The sequence below is a fragment of the Poecilia reticulata genome, chromosome 16 (assembly GCF_904066995.2).
Source record: "Poecilia reticulata chromosome 16, P_reticulata-male-v2, whole genome shotgun sequence".
In the NCBI taxonomy this organism is placed as follows: Eukaryota; Metazoa; Chordata; class Actinopteri; order Cyprinodontiformes; family Poeciliidae; genus Poecilia; species Poecilia reticulata.
In genome coordinates this window covers 17,542,221-17,559,464 of record NC_088845.1, presented here as the reverse complement: position 1 = coordinate 17,559,464, position 17,244 = coordinate 17,542,221, and the positions used below count along the sequence as shown (strand labels likewise).

The following is a 17,244-nucleotide window of genomic DNA, read 5'->3' as shown; positions in this document are numbered from 1 at the left end:
TTATTGCCGCAGTAAAAAAAAAAACAGTTCAGTTGATTTACAAATTCTCTTCTTTTTGTTTAATTCACCCTTCAAAGGTGCAAGAACAAGCTATACCCCGATAATCTTCCTCGCACCAGCGTGGTGATCGTATTTCACAATGAAGCTTGGAGTACACTGCTGCGAACCGTCCACTCGGTTATTGATCGGTCTCCGCACACACTGCTGGAGGAGATTGTCCTGGTGGACGATGCCAGCGAGAGAGGTAAACTCATACCCACACTGCAGATGATTCCTACAGTGTCTCCTGTTTCAGGCTTAGCCTATTTTTATTTAGCTTTACTGTACATGCTTTCTGAAGTGTGTGTTTGTGTAACTAGTCAACATTTACATGTCTGCGTAGGGCTGTGTGTGCCAACCCTCACTGGGCCATGCTGGTAATCCCTGTTTGGGGGAGATTAGGTCTTTAATTTGCCAGCCACAGGGATTACACTGTTATAACCCACCATTCCCCCCCACCCCACCACCCCAGCTGCAACCATAGCAACGATGCACCTTATGAGACCTCGAGTTGAATGCTGTGGAACGAGGGGGGAGTGTTTGTGCAGGTAGAAGGGTTGTAGACATCCATGCCAAGACACACACACACACCAGCAGCACATAACATAATCACATAGTTTCCTTTGATCTCTGGTGCTACAAAGAGCTCAGCTTGTAATCCAAATGCTTAGGAGTTTGTTTCATGTTTGCATATTTTCTGTATTCGGTGTGTTTGTGTTAGATTTTCTGAAACGGCCGCTGGAGCAGTACGTCAGAAAGTTAGAAGTGCCTGTCAGAGTGGTGAGGATGGAGCAGCGGTCCGGACTCATCCGCGCTCGCCTCAAAGGGGCTTCCATCTCTACCGGCCAGGTGTGTGTGTGTGTGTGTGTGTGTGTGTGTGTGTGTGTGTGTGTGTGTGTGTGTGTGTGTGTGTGTGTGTGTGTGTGTGTGTGTGTGTGTGTGTGTGTGCGTGTGTGCGTGTGTGTGTGTGTGTGTGTGTGTGTGAAAGCGCGCATGCCTGCGTGCGTGTGCGTGTGCACGTATGGTCAGCCATTGCTCCATGTTGTGTCATGCTGTAACTACAAACTTATTGGGGCTGTTATTTGATTGACCAACACATTGTAGTGTCTTAATTAGGAGGGAAAAAGCATACAACATTTTTTACATTTCTGACAAATAAAATGTGAAAGCCATGCATTTCTTTTTTATTCTAAAACTGTTCTGCTACTACATCAAAGGTCTGTTAGGAAACAAAATAAATTGACAGGCCCAGTAAACGATACGTTTACCTGTAAAATGGCACAGAGGACTATGGTAACTCTGGAGGATGTGCAGAGATCCTCAGCTCAGGTGGGACAGACTGTTTACTCCACAAATCTGATCTTTTTTTTTGAGTGACAAGAAACACAAATTATTGATGAAGAAACCCCATGAGAACAGCTAGTAGAGGCTGGAGCAGGTGTTCCTCTTTTAGTGAGACAATGAACATGAACATGGAGCCTGATGTACAGTGAAATGATCTAAATCATAGCATTGGAATGGTCCAGTCAAAGTACAAACAGTGGTTCTGTAATGGTGGTACTCAGAGGGGCTGAATACAAAAGCAACATGACTTTTGAGATTTTTCTTCCAGGTACAAAATTTACAAAACCACTAATCATTTTCCTTTTACTTCCCAATTTGGTTCACCTATCAACCCCAGCATGGTTACACATAACATGCAGTTAAAATTGATCATTTTGTGGCTTTAGCAAGACAAAACATGGAAAAGTTTAAGAGCAATGTCTGTTTTTTCCAAGATGGTGTTTGTGATTTTAATTATACGCTGACCTGCATCTGATGACCGTCTAATGTTTTTCTGCTGGGTTTTCAGGTCATCACCTTCCTGGACGCTCATTGTGAATGCACCACAGGGTGGCTAGAGCCTCTGCTGGCCCGCATCAAACAGGACAAGTAAGGCCAAATTACAACAGACGCATGGACACTAGTGCCAAGTGTTATAAAGAATCTGTAAGCTGCTGCTGCTGCTGAGCCTGCAGGGGGCTTGTCCTTGTGTTTAGTTCATCGTTGTCTGCAGTTCTAAACCGTTGTTTACTGCTTGCCAAGAGCTCACAAACATCTACAGATCTAAGGTTTACTTTTTTTTTTTTGTTAGAAATTTAGAAATCCCATTATTCGATCTTTGCATTTTGCATCTCCATTCTCTGCGTGTGTCGTGTGTTTGAACGTCGACCTGTTTTTGTCTGTCCGATCGCTCCTCCAGGAAAACTGTTGTGTGCCCCATCATCGACGTCATCAGCGACGACACGTTCGAGTACATGGCGGGGTCCGACATGACGTACGGAGGCTTCAACTGGAAGCTCAACTTCCGCTGGTACCCCGTGCCCCAGAGGGAGATGGACCGCCGCAAAGGAGACCGCACGCTACCCGTCAGGTGGGGGAGCCGTTACACGCCACAGCCCCTCCAGTAGATTCCCAGCTCATTTCTGCAGGATTATCAGGCTGTTTGTTCTGCTTTCTGTGCAGCTGAGTCTGACCTCTCTCTCTTGCTGAATCATGTGTGAAAAGATTTTCCCTAAGAGACCAAATGAAATAGTCAAACACTTCAAATCCTTCTCGCGCTCCATTCATCAGCTATTTGGAGTAACACACCCTGTAAGCTTTAATGCTGCTGACAGGCATTCGCAGTTGTGTGAAGCAGTTGTATATAACGAATCAATTGGACATGCTTAATCATGAGATGCTTTCGGGGCAGCAGCACTGGATGAACACGCTGAACTTTGTTTTGCAGCTGAACTCTGCGTCGCTTTATGATTCCTGTTGCTCTGCCTCTCACACTTTAGACCTTGAAGCAGAAATCAAGAGTTTATTCCTTGCTGTCTGTCATCTGCGCTTCCTGCTCTTGTTTCTAAGCTTGCTTGACGCCACTTTTCAAGGTCACTCAGATAATGTATCTTATGTAACTTGCACAGCGCCCTTGTTTTTGCTTGTTTTCCACCGTTCTACTTAGCAGAATTTTCCTAAGTGTGTCTCGTAAGTGGCCTAAAATGTAGAAAAATGGGTCGTGGTGTCAGGGCAGAGAAGATTATTTTGCGTTAGGAGACGAACCCCATTCTGTCACGCAGCAGTGAGGCTTTGTTACTTAAAACTGCTTTGTTTGGTTTTTTTTTGTTAAAATGAGACGACATTAACCAAAGAAATACCTCTGATGAAACTGAAATGTCTCACTTTGATTATTAAAAAGGTTTATAACTTCCATGTAATCCCATAAAATTGAAAAGTTGCTAAGCAAACATTTAAACTATGAATTTCTGAGGTTTGATGACTATTTTTAAGCATCGCATTCTTCTGTCTGTAATTTGTTCAACTTCCAAAAAATCCTTAAAATGTAAAATTGTCACAGACTCCCGCACCACTAAAGAAATGATTATCCACGAATAGAAAAACCACGGAACGGTGAACCTTCCCAGGAGAGTCCGACTCATCCAGAACATCTAAAGCACCGCAGTCTGCGTCTGCTCAGATAAGCTCAGCTTTCATGATGCAGCTGAAAGAAAACGGCATCAGCGGGAGAATTTCCTGTTGAAAAACTAGCAAGTTGTGGCTTTCGAATATTGACCTTTTACTGTTAAGTCATTTTTGTAAACCTGATCATTAATGGATGCTGTTACCGCCACCTTTCAACTACAAAAGTAAAAATATGTTCATTTCTGTTGCCATAAATCAGAAGTAAAGCAATTCTGCAAGAACAACGGTGGGATTCATAAAGCAATAATAATGTAGAGTGTGTTAGTTAGAAGCTGAACGGATCTTCTTACCAGTAGCTAACCCACAGAAAACCGTAGCCTTTTGTTTTTGCTGTTGCGGTGTGACGAGCATCATAAAAGTCTAAATCTCAGCAACTAAAGTCACAATTGTTTACAGCAGCATGGAAAAGAAAAATGACTTTGAGGCTTTCTAATACAGGAAATATTAGTGTGGTACTGCTGTAACTCCTCCAGACAAGAATAAGAATCTATTTCAGTTCACACTGCGACAGGCTTCGTCTCTGACTGGAGTTTTTGTGGCCGTCTTATGCTGCCAGCATTTGTGGACATCAGTGTTTTGATAAGCGGAGGGCTGTAAAAGCCGCTTTTATGAACGTGACAGACTCTGTTTGGATAAACGGCTTCATTCAGGATCAGAGCTCCCCTTTAATTTAGTGCCTGTTGTTTGTTTTACTGTTGTGTGTTTGAATCTCATGAAAAAAAAAAACTAACTCTGATTTAATTTTGCACTGAAGAGTTTGCAGAACTTTGATGTGTCATCTGCTGAAAGGAAGCCCTTCATTATACTGTCTTCACCTCTTTACAATCCCACAGTTGCTTCTTTAACATCAAAATCTTCTTTAATCTTTTTCTTTACCCGCTTTTTATTCTCCAGCCATTTCATTTGGGTTTATTTCTGTGGGATGTATTGTTACTGTTTTTTTGTTTTGCAGCTGAATTTAGGATGTTAACTGAAAGGCGAAAACAGGTCTCTTCTATTAAAAGAAAAAAAAAAAAAAAAAGGAAGCTATTGTGTTACGGGGTTGTGAAGGGGAAGAGAACTGAGGCCATTAAACATTGACACAGCCATCACAACACCAGAGGCCGCAGCAGAAGAAAGAAGAGAAATGGAAAATAACAGGAAGACAGTAAAGAACAGGGGCTGGAATATAAAGCTCTGATGGGATCTGTAGACACCGAGTGACCTTTAGAAAACAGGCTGCTGGGGAATGAAGTGACACGAACCAGCCTCACTCCTTAATTTATTCCTCTCTCCAGGACTCCCACCATGGCGGGCGGCTTGTTCTCCATAGACAGGGATTATTTTCAGGTGATCGGCACGTATGACGCAGGCATGGACATCTGGGGCGGAGAAAACCTGGAAATCTCTTTCAGAGTGAGCGAACGCAGCCAAGTGGCATGACTCTGTTTTTCAGTGTTCTGGCACAACTTCTGAACGGTTCACGGTGTCATCCTGACTGGACCTCAGACTCAGTTATAGCACAGACGGCACAGACTCCAACGTTTCCACAGTCGGCACATGTAGCGCAGGGCTGAAACAATTCAGTCAACTAATTTGGTAATCGATTAGTCACTAACTGGAGTATGAGACAAAAAAAAACATTTAGTGAAAAAAAGAAACATATTCTGAGCAGTAATTAAGCCTAAATTGTACAAATATATATATATATATATATATATATATATATATATATATATATATATATATATACACATACATTTTGCACTTAAGATAAAAAACACCTTTTTATGTAAATATGTTTAATCTGCACGCGACTCAAATTTACTAAAGAATTAATTTTAGGGAAAAAAATAAAACATTTCTTATGTAATTTATTAGATGTTTTATTTAATTACGTATTTTAATGTATTCCTAATATTGTATAAAAAAAGGCTTGTGGATTTTAAATGGTTAATACCTGTAGAATGTGCCATGTCTTTTTTTTTTTTTTTTTTTTCCAATTAATCATCAGAACAATTAACAGATTAATTGATTCCTGCAGCCTTAACGTGGTTCACAGCATTTTCCCAAACTTTCCCCCCTCACAGATCTGGCAGTGTGGAGGGACTCTGGAGATCGTCACATGCTCTCACGTGGGCCACGTGTTCAGAAAGGCGACGCCCTACACGTTCCCCGGAGGAACGGGGCAGATCATCAACAAGAACAACCGCCGCCTGGCAGAGGTCTGGATGGATGAGTTCAAGAACTTCTTCTACATCATCTCTCCTGGTGAGTCGGGCGGCGATGCGTGTGTCTCTGTGTTCGTTAAGATATGCACGCAGGAACTCGTGTGTGGAGGTTAATCTCTGTGGGAGGTGTGATCAATCCATTAACCTGGTGACGGTGTGATACTGCGGCGGTGGCGGTGGTGGTGGGTGGGGGTGGAGGGCGGCTCAAGATGTGTGGCGGCAAGTAATTTCATGCTACAGAGGATCTATTTACCTGAACACACACAAACACACACAGAAAATGGGGAGGCAGCCCAAAAGTGAAATGACAGAAAACTGTGTTTTGTCATTTTTAGACTGGTTCTCTAGTGTACTACTGGTTCTATAATGGTATATAATATGTTGTGGCCAGGATGACCTGATCGAAAGTTTTTGTCTCCGATTCTGATTCGAGTCGTTTAAAATCAAATATTTACCGCGCCAGACTCAGCCAGAAACTTGTACAGAAGATATTAAAATCCATACAACCTTGAAGTCCTTCAGCATCCGTCTTCTTCTCTGAGGCTCCAACACGAGAAGCGTTAGCTGAGTAAACTTGCTGCTATGTTTGCGTATTCCTTTCTGGGTTTCTACGATCTTTCATTTTCCAGCTTTCGAGATGTTTGGGAAAAGAAAAAGTTTGGAAAAATTCATATTTTCACATTTTGTTCCCAATCCTATCAGCTAACAGTTTTGTCGAGCCGTTCATGAATCTGTTTTTCCATCCATCCTGTCTTTCTTTCCTCTCTTCCTTCCTGTCTGTGGTTCTTACTACATATTTATAGCCTGTCCACTGTAGAAATACCTACCAGAAGTCCTTCACATGCTTTACAAATTTTTGATAAAAGTGGGTTGAGACCTGAGAAAATACGAGTCTAAAAAAGTGGCTGTAAGTGTGAAATTTTGATATGAAAAATGCGAACTTTGACCTTGAGGAATAGAGAAACTGTTAGGTTTGTTAGTGCTTTCAATTTGTGTTTTAAAATGGTTTCAGTCCACGGGGAGGTTGGCAGCACTAGTTGTTGTTCTCCATCACAAGCAGTTCCAACAGCGGTGCTGGGTGGATCCGACACAGACCCAAAACCAGAAGGATCAGCACAGATACTGGGAGCTAAATGTGGTCAGAAAGGCTTTGATTAGGCCGTTAAGCTGATCCTGCTGATCAGACAGAGTCACTGATAATAAATTCAAAATATTCAATCAAGAGATTATGTAGTCAGTTACTCAGCTATAGATAATCCATTTGTGCTGCAGGCTGTGAAGACATTTAATGTTTCCATGTGACATACAAATTCTTTTTATTGTATAAGTTGTTCTTGTGGAAAATAATTTTTTTAGAAGCAAACCAATAACAGGCTGCACAGTGTCGCAGTTGGTAGAGCTGTTGCCTTGCAGCAAGAAGGTTCTGGGTTCGATTCCCGGCCTGGGGTCTTTCTGCATGGAGTTTGCATGTTCTCCCTGTGCATGCGTGGGTTTTCTCCGGGTACTCCGGTTTCCTCCCACAGTCCAAAAACATGACTGTCAGGTTAATTGGCCTCTCCAAATTGTCCCTAGGTGTGAGTGTGTGTGTGTGTGGATGGTTGTGTGTCCTGCGTGTCTCTGTGTTGCCCTGCGACAGACTGGTGACCTGTCCAGGGTGACCACACCTCTCGCCCGGAACGTTAGCTGGAGAGGCACCAGCACCCCTCCTGACCCCACTGAGGTACAAGGTGCTGCTTGACCCGATGAACGGTCAAATAGGCTGCTTCTCTGCACCGACTGGTGCTACCTGAAACGAGCGCAGTAATTACTTTAAAACATAAACATGGTATCAGTGATGCTACGTTGACGGTGCAACCAACAGTGCAAGAATTATTTGAACCCTCACAGCAATATGGTCGGTTTATCAGAGTTTATTTTTATTATCATGGGATTATAATAATACAATATTGTTGGCAATAATGTACTGGTTACCCACCTCTACTACAGAGGCTATTAGATTTATTTCAGATTGTGTTTTAAGGAGATGGGGGTTTGTATGCTTTATGTCTAAAAAAAATCATGTTTAATGCAAAGCAAGAACATTACATCACCGCCGTTGGCTCAGACCTTTGAACCGGCCCAGCAGCCTGGTAACTCTCCAGATTTTAGCTCTGAACTACACGATGCCATCTGTGGAAACCCAGGCTCATTAAAATAACAAGTAATGACACACGTGCATCTTTGATTGCATTTTTGTTAAATGCACTTGGTTAAAAACTTACCAAGCACACACACTCTTACACACACACACACGCACAGATATGCAAACAGAAACAAAAACATTTCCTCTTCCTGATTGGCACGGCGGCTGGGAAACAAACCCGAGGATGGATTTCCAGCGTCAGCTGGCATGGAATGCTGCCGAGAACCACAGGAAGCTGTTCCTGCGGTCAGCCGACAGCTTTACGGTCAACAGTGAAAAGGCTCATTGGACTGTTAATATTTTATTACTGATTATTAATGTACCAGTATTTTAACAAGCGAGACAGGAGGGAAATGTGGAAGAGAGGAGCTGAAGTTAAGGAAGTCCTGATATCCCGAGGGATGGACGGGAGCTTAGGCTCGTCCATCCGCCTGACTGACAGAGAGACCTGCAGAAAGGAACGCAGCCAATCACTTCAAGGGAAGAGCGTTCTCCCCAGGTCATCTGATATTTGCATAGTTTCATCGTGGCATGAATTCTGAACTGCTTGCACTTACCTTAGTGGACAGCAGACATTTGCCAAAAGATTTGTGCTCAGAAAACTTAATAAAGAACGTCTTCCTCTGTAATTCTGAGGCGGCACGAGGTGCTGTAGATGCATTGCTTTTCATTACTACATCTCCGCTTTTACACCCTCCGCAAACGCACTTCTGTATTTCTTTTTCTGTTGCTTATGTTTTCTTACGCAAACATGGCAGGTCTGTCAGACTAATCCATGCTGTCATGGAAACATGACAGAATAAAGAAAGAAAGCTCTGACCTCATGGATTACACCTCGCCGGAGGCGCCAGGACTCCCGTCACTCTCACTCGTCCAAATAAAGTCATGAAAAGCAGGAATGCTGGAAACCAGGTGTTGAATGTTGTTGCTTTTGACGTGACATTAAACATAAAAAATTATGGTAAAAAGGTTTCTCATTATTTTGATTACTAAATTTCTTGCTTAAACACACAGGACTTTTGCTGAATGCCTGCTAAAACACAGTGACTCATAAACATATTCACATTTGTCACAGCCGCAAACCCGCTTGTGTTTCTTTGGGTTTTTATGGGACAAATAACACAACATTATGCATAAATGTGACATGAAGGGAAGAGAAGAATTATCTGGGTTAAAAAAAATTATTAAGACGGGGAAATCGAAAAAGCGCGTCGTGCATTTTTAATCTGCCGACTAATTCAGTTCTTTTCAAACCTGCTTTTTCTGCAAGTTTTTAGGAGAATGTTTCTACCAGCTTTGCAGATCTGGAGTCTGACGTTTTTGTCACTTCCTTATGCCTAATAGCACAAACTCAGTCAGATTTAATTGGGAGCGTCTTCGAACCTTTATTAAAAGCTTTTCTTCGGATTCTCAAATGGATTTAGGTCTGGACTTTGACTGGACCGTTCAGTTACACATGAATGTGATTTGATGTAAACCATTCCATTGCCACTTCAGGCCTATATTTTTGATCATTGTCCAGCCTTAAGTTCTGTAGCTCTGTATTTAGCCACATCCATCTTCAGCTTCGTGGTTCATGATGCTGCCACCACCATGTTTCACTGTGGGGATTGTGTGCTCAGTCTATGGAGTTAGCAAAATTCATGACTGCATTTAACTGTGCTTGGCTGACGAGATTTATTAGGAACACATCATGTGTTTTTGTTTACAAGCAAAACTTTTCATGCAAAGTAACATTTCAGCAGTCTTGACCGCCTTCAGGCAGTTCTCCACGTTAATGCGTGGGTGTCTGTGTTTGCGTCTCCAGGCGTGACCAAGGTGGACTACGGTGACATCTCAACTCGCTCTGCTCTGAGACAAAAGCTCCAGTGTAAACCCTTCAGCTGGTATTTGGAGAACGTCTACCCTGACTCCCAGATCCCCCGGCACTATTACTCGCTGGGAGAGGTACGCTCACCCACACGCGCGCACACAGACCGCGCCACTGTCCACACTGCTTTAGTAACCGATCCTCACTTTGATCTGTGTGGGTTTGCCTCAGATCCGTAACGTGGAGACCAACCAGTGCCTGGACAACATGGCCCGCAAGGAAAATGAGAAGGTTGGCATTTTCAACTGCCACGGCATGGGAGGCAACCAGGTGAGTTAAGCCGTTCCTGCTGCAGCAAAAAACAAAATGTCCTGAAAATAAATGTGTACAAGGTTTATTATGGAAACCAGAAACATTTTGCAGCGATTATTAACAACATAATTACCAGACTGAAGATCCCGCAGCATCTTGCAGCTGTAACTGTGGCAACGGGTGGTTCTGTTAAATACCGACTCCGTGTTCTTCCGCTTCTGCTTCATGACAACAAACTTTGTGTTTGTCTGTGAGGTGCAGTTGAAACCAGAAGTTTACATACAACCAAAAGAAAGATACAAACAGCATTTTTTTCCTCATTGTCTGAAGTTAAATTAGACTAAACTTCTGTTGGAATCATTAAAATAATTTCTATTTGCTAATTGCCACAGTAATGAGAGTATACGTCCGTGATTTATCTGTTGATGTCTTAAAACTCAGAAGTTTGCGTTCAGCAAAATAATTGCTGTTCCATTAAACAATGAGGGAAAGCCTAGATGATGATGCCATGTCTTAGTTAACCTATCAGAAGTTTCCAGACACATTTTAATTAATTGGAGGCACATCTGTTTATGTATTTGACATAAACAGCCGTATGTTGTACACACTGCTTCCTTGTGTAACATCATGGGAAAGTCGGAAAAATCAGCCAAAATATCAGGAAGAGAATTGTGGAGTTTCACAAGTCCAGTTCAGCCTCAGTAAAATACTTAAAGATACTTTAAGGTGCTGCGTTAACCTTTCCAAAGAATCATACAGTACTTAGCTATAAACACGATAGGGAATGTCCAACCATCACTCAGCTTAGGAAGGAGACAGGTTCTGTGTCCCAGAGATTAACGTGCTTTGGTCCAAAATGTGCAAATCAATCCCAGAAGAAAAGCCAAAGACATTGTGAAGACGCTGCTGGAACTGGTGAGGCAATGTCATTAACCACAGTGAAACATGTCCTGTACCGACAGGGACCGAAGGGGACACTCAACGAGGTAGAAGCCATTACTCCAAAAGAAACAGTAAAAAGATAGATTGCAGTTTGCAAATGCACACAGAAACAAAGACTTTCATCTTTGTAGGAACACGGCGGAGACAAGAGGCTCTGATGCAAGCCTGGAAACGCCGTCCCATCTGTGAAGTACGGTGGTGACGGTATCATGTTGTGGGGCTGTTTTTCAACAGGACGAACTGGTGCCTTTTATAAAATAGATGACACAATGAGGAAAGAACATTATCTGTAAATATCGAAGCAACATCAGGCAGGACGTTAAAGCTTGGGCTCGTTCAAATGGACAATGACGCAAAGCAGACTGACCGCTGTTACTGGTTGTTGATGTGAACAAGTTCAACAGGTATGAAGGCTTTTGCTAGGCTTTATTTGTGACTCTTGCTCTATAAAACAGCAGCGTGATTTATAGAGCAGAAATTTGAGTTATTTCACGTGAAATGACTCCTGTAAGCTCCAGGACTGCGTCCGATCTTCCTGAAGCTTCTTCAGGACGTTCTGAGCCGAGAGCCGTTAGGAGTGAAACATCAATGAAACTAAAGCTAAAATCAGACAGATGCTTGCATGATGTCACAGTAAACCTGATGTTTCCTGTTTAACCCTATGAGCTCAAACTGTGGTGCTGAACCCGTAAATGAGCTTAAAATAAGCTCCTTAAAACACCGGTGTGCGTGTGTGTGTGTGTGACCCGCAGGTTTTCTCCTACACAGCCAACAAGGAGATCCGGACAGATGACTTGTGTTTAGACGTCTCCAAACTGAACGGACCCGTCATGATGCTCAAGTGTCATCACCTTAAAGGCAACCAGCTGTGGGAATACGATCCTGTGGTGAGTGGGGAGGGATTTCTGACACGTTGCTCAACTTGACTGAGAGACTGGAATTTGGATGCTGTGCAACATTCAGATTAAGATTTATGCACTTAATTTTGCGGATTCAAACTCAGGATGCAAGTTTTTGATTAATGAAGACAATCAATCTAAAGCTGGTAGATCTTATTGATTGACTAGCGTGTCAGTTTTCTTAAAAACCTGAGAGTTTTCTTGTGTTAAATGAATCGATCGTCTTAATACGCTGAATTGCGGGGTGGGGGGAACATAATGAAATGTTAACATTTTGTCAGCTGTAGTAAATACTGACGGAATAAACAGAAAATGTTTTTTTAACATTAAATTTAGACATATTGATAAAATATGGCTCATCTAGCAAACATGAGCCTCTTATGTTGCTGAACATAAAAATAAAAGATGAAACTTGTGAAACACTTAATTCCCCATTAACAGAGACGCCCATGCAGAAGTACAGCCTGTGTTTGTTCTTGTAGAAATATCAGAACTTTCCACCAAGTTCTCATTAACTCGCCATCAATATCAGTCCTGTTTATTAGCATCATGTTTTTTTCCATCAAGGGGGAATCAGAGCAAAAGAAGCGCTCATTTGCAACTTTTAAGCAAAATAATGCTGAACTGAACTAATTGCGTGAAGACTCGCACAGAAACGTAAAGATAGAACCTGAAATAACCTGTTTAGACACAGTTTATTTGAGGGTTAGTTTCACTTTAAGGAGTTTGTTGAGTATTCATATTTCAGAATCCCATAGAGGTCGTTTTTAGTCCCACACTGAACTCTGGACCATTTCTCTTTCCCGTTCTGGTAATGGCTCCGCCATTTTTATTTCTGTATCAATAGCTCTGGTTGGGAATCACCTGCAGCGCCTCTTCTGGATGGCAGCCAAACTACAATACTAAAACGAGGTCTAAGCGGATGTTATTAGTTAATCGACTGGAACAAACTTTAACCCAATAAGCCATTAATCGACAATCAGTCACAAGTCAATTAATTGTTTGCGTCCCTAATTTTAAAAAAAATTTAATTATTCTGTAGCTGGATCACATGTGCTCCTCTACCGCCCTCTGTCTGTGCAGAAGCTGACTCTGGTCCACGTCAACAGCAACCAGTGCCTGGACAAGGCCAGCGAGGAGGACAGCCAGGTGCCCAGTGTCAGAGACTGCACACACTCGCGCTCCCAACAGTGGCTGCTGCGCAACGTCACACTACCCGAGGTCTTCTGACCGCACTCCGCACACTCCCAGGCGTACACTCCCACACACACACACAGCGGCCCAGAGCGACCGGTCAGACGAGCGGGCATGTTTTATTCAACTCGGGCACGAGGACAGAGACTTCCCCGGAGGGGATTCAGGAGGACGGATGGGACGGTACTACCTCTGCCAGAGACCAGAGGACGGAGAGTCTTTAAGCTTCCTCAGAGCGAACAGAGAGGACTGTAGAGACTCCCTCTAAGAGACCATATCTGTTGTTTTACATTTGTTTTGTTTTTGTTTTTTTTTTAAGAAGAGATTTTAAGAGTGACTGGCTCTAGAACCGTGGAGTGGAGGTTCTGCACACAGCTTCCCCTCAGCTCATCACTTAACGTTTACTGACTGCCTGCGATCAGTGTGTGTGTGCGTGTGTGCGTGTGTGTCTGTGTGTGTGTGTGTGTGCGTGCACTTATCTTCTGTTTGACCCGAGATGAATGTATGCTTTTAGAAGGGGGCGGCCTGAACATTTTATTTTTATTTTCCTTAAGTTCCTGTTTGTTTGTTTTTTATTTAATTTTATAACGGACATTGAACGTGAACTCTTATGAAGAAGGATGCATGTTTGACTGCGTGTGTGTGTGTGTGTGTGTGTGTGAGAGAGAGATTACGTCTTGTGCGTGTGGACGTGTCAAAGCCCCTCCCTGCAGTCTTGCAGCAGTGTATGTCCCCCTCTGGTGTTGCGTCTCGGTATCTCATCTTATAGACTGAAGCATCCAAGCTGAGGAGGGAGGGAACGTAATATAAACAAAAAAAAAAAAGAGAGAGAAAACTCAACCCGACGTCTGCCAACAGCAGAAATGTAGAGATATAGAAATATGTTTGTGATATCTTCAGATTTCTATGTCCGGTTTTTACATGCCTTGTCTGTTTCTACCGTTTCAGTAATTTTTAGTTTTTCTTTAAGGATGTTCAACGTACAGCCAACGCACTCGCGAAAAAACACATCAACAAGCTACTTAATATTTATCTGATACCTTCTGCCTACCGTAGTGTTTAACCGTCTGAAACTCTCCTACGAAACACTACAACGCCACACGCTCTCTCCTAAAGGCAGTTCATACAGGTGCATCGCAGTAAATAAGAATATCATCAAACATATTTCACTAATTCAGTTTTAAAAACAAAACTACGTTAGCGTAGATTCCTTTACCATGTTGATTTAAATCAAATATTATTTTTGATACTTCAGGCTTACAGCTAATAAAACCCCAAAGTCTCTGGAAATTAAAATATTATGTTGAACCAAAAAAAGCAGATTTTTGCAGCAGAACGTTTGCAGCGTAGCACGGAGGCTGCAACAGGCTGGCAGCTCTCATCTCGCCTACGTTGGTGTTTCTCATCCTCTTAATAACTCTCCACAGATTGTTTATGAACATGTCCTGCTGGTAAATGAAGTAAAGCTTTTCAATGGGAAGCATGATGGGCTCTAAGAGACAGCTGTGCTGACTTTAGACTTGGAATAATGGACTAACACCAGCAGACGACAGTAGATTCCCAAATCACTGCTGACTGGGGAAACTTCCCAAAGGAGCAACTTTTATTCTCATCACTCCGGGAACCTGATTCCTAAATGAAATCCAAACTTTTATTTAATCTGAGAAGAGGGCTTTGGTCCACACCTCAGAGATTATCCTCGTCTTTCTGACACTTTTTTCCTTCCACTAAACTTTCCATTTATATGTTTGGATACATATCTCTGAACAGCCAGCTTGGTTGTAGCAATGAGCTTTTGTGGCATATCCACATGGAGGCTGTCAGCGTCGCTCTGCTAGACAACAATCCAGTCAGCGATCTTCCCTGTGTTGTTGTTGTTGTTGGTTTGACGTAATATTTAAATCTTTTGGGAAGCTGAATTTTTTTTGGGGGGCGGGGGGGTTTCATTAGCTGGACACCGTAATCGTTAAAATAAAAAGTAAGAATCACTGTGTGCAACAAAGTTTGAGTTACTGAAATAAATCGACTATTTATTGGTGAATCTCGTTTGCTGAGACGCAAACGCTTTTCGCCCCATCGACCTTTTTCGGAAAATACACTCCGAGAGCCTCTGTTCTGCCGCGGAGTGTGTTGGATGCATCTGTGCGGGTGTGAATGTGCTTCTCTTCAGCTCTTCTCCCGGTTTGTCAGCTCCATGTTTACTAGGTCAAACGTGATTTTTGTTTTTGTTTTTGGAAGAACCCATACAGCTGATCGAGGATCAGCACGTCTCGTGTGCGCGTATTCATTTCTGCAGCTGCCGTTAGGATTCATCAGCAGCGTTTACTTGGTGTTTTAGGAAAATTAAGCGGTGAGAAGATGAGAGTGGAGCGACGAGAAGGAGCAGATGATATATCTGAATTCATAATCATGTCTTTTTTTTTTTCTTTCTTTTGCAAGTTTACCGGCAGTATTTCTACGTTCATATTTCAGAGAACTGAACCATGTCATTATCATTTCAACCATCATACTGTGTTTTTTTTGTTGTTGTTTTTGTTGTGTTGTCACTCCTGCTGCTGTACGTCAGAGCTGGAGTCGTTTTGTAAAGGTTTGAAACATTTCAGCTTCCTCCAGTGGAGGAAGGGTTTACACGGCAGAGAGAGAGAGAGAGAGAGGAGGCCATCGACTGGACTTTCATATCTGAGCGAGTGACTGTGACGATGTTTTTGATAGTGAGACCGAGGGAGTGTATCATTTGTTCCCATGTGGGAGAGGGCGGGGGGGCAGGGAAGAGAGAGCGGGGTTAAAAAGAACTGACATGTCCAGGCTTCCACACTGAGCTGATCCAAATGTAGAAAATAAAGGTGAAAAGGTTTACAGAAGAACTCGAGGAGTGTGTTGATTTTTTGCATTTGCATTTATTTTTCCCAATAATCGCAGTTCATCTCTGCCAACTCTTTTCTCCCACTTATGCCAAAATCTGCAGCTCCAGTCAGAAACGTGTCGTCATTAACAGCAGGAATGTCAGATTAAACGTTTGGGTTTAATGATTCATTTTACTCTTCCAGGTTGTGATGATCATCTCAGGCTGTCCGCTGTGCGTCTTCCTGTTCTCTCTCTGTAACCTGTCGTCTCTGGCAACTGACAGAATAAAGGTCGCCAAACCCGAAAAACAAGAATTGGGTGCACAAGTGAAACTTATTGGGCTTTTCTTGAATCAATAGAGTCACTGTTACAGATGTAAGCTGAAATACATACATAAAGTCCAACTGATGTTTAAATAAATGGTTTTCCAGCCAAGTGCTCTGCAGCCACACATTTTTCCTGATTCTTTCTGGATATTTGACTTTTTCTAAGCATAATATTTGCCTGCTTTATTAGTTCCCAAAGCCTTGTATTGTATTTGGCTCATTTTTCCAAGTTTCAGTTCTCTGCAGGAATGACCCATGCTTGGCCATTTTTATTTAGTAAACAACAACTTGCCCCTTTAAATTTCTGGATTAACACTTTGACCCAGGTCTCGTTTCTCTCATAATTTCCTCCATCATTTAGTGTTGTGTCAGGATATTACTGGAGCGTTCATCAGGCACTCCTTTGATCAGCTACTCTTTAGTTACCTTGTGACTGAAAGAGTGCCGTAATAAAACCTGAGAATTACATGGTCAGACGGTGTGAAACATGGCCGCCGCTGTAAGCCTTTTTTGCACGTTGACTAGACAAATCTCTCATCTCCGCCACAGTGAGAAACGAGCGGCCGCATGAGAAATGAGCTTGCGCTGAAACCCGAGAAGTCTGATGGGACTGTTCTCCGCCCTATTAATAAACATGAAGGTCCAGTGTGAAAGGGGGGGAAGAGGGAGAGGAAGCCGGGCCGCAGACTTGAGCGTTTGATGCAGAGTGGATTATTCAAACTCCTCATGAATTATTCATCTGAAAGGATTTGGGTCCAACGAGAGCCATCAGGAAGACATATTAGACAACAGCTTTTAGCGCTGCGGCCTGCGAAACGTGTCGATGCTTGTGCGTTTATTTCCAGGCAGCATCTGGTGGATGCATGCATGACACATTTACACCGCTCCAGCTCGGCACCACCATTAAGTGAAAGCAAACAGGAAGCGCCGGCTCTCTAAGAGCAAATGAAACTAATGACTCTGCTACTGAAGAGATTTA

The 17,244-nt window shown here is 42.7% G+C and overlaps 1 protein-coding gene across 1 annotated transcript in view; it reads left to right on the top strand.

Annotated features, from left to right (window-relative positions):
* Nucleotides 1-16,271, top strand: part of galnt1 (UDP-N-acetyl-alpha-D-galactosamine:polypeptide N-acetylgalactosaminyltransferase 1) — a 58,401-nt gene extending 42,130 nt beyond the window's left edge. The window contains exons 5-14 of the mRNA XM_081597647.1: nucleotides 78-244; nucleotides 761-888; nucleotides 1,892-1,971; nucleotides 2,282-2,452; nucleotides 4,824-4,941; nucleotides 5,616-5,796; nucleotides 9,746-9,885; nucleotides 9,980-10,078; nucleotides 11,755-11,889; nucleotides 12,985-16,271. Coding sequence (XP_081453773.1) covers nucleotides 78-244; nucleotides 761-888; nucleotides 1,892-1,971; nucleotides 2,282-2,452; nucleotides 4,824-4,941; nucleotides 5,616-5,796; nucleotides 9,746-9,885; nucleotides 9,980-10,078; nucleotides 11,755-11,889; nucleotides 12,985-13,131 — 1,366 coding nt within the window. The 3' untranslated portion in view covers nucleotides 13,132-16,271. The remainder of the gene's footprint in view (nucleotides 1-77; nucleotides 245-760; nucleotides 889-1,891; nucleotides 1,972-2,281; nucleotides 2,453-4,823; nucleotides 4,942-5,615; nucleotides 5,797-9,745; nucleotides 9,886-9,979; nucleotides 10,079-11,754; nucleotides 11,890-12,984) is intronic.
* The last annotated feature ends 973 nt before the right edge of the window (nucleotides 16,272-17,244 follow it).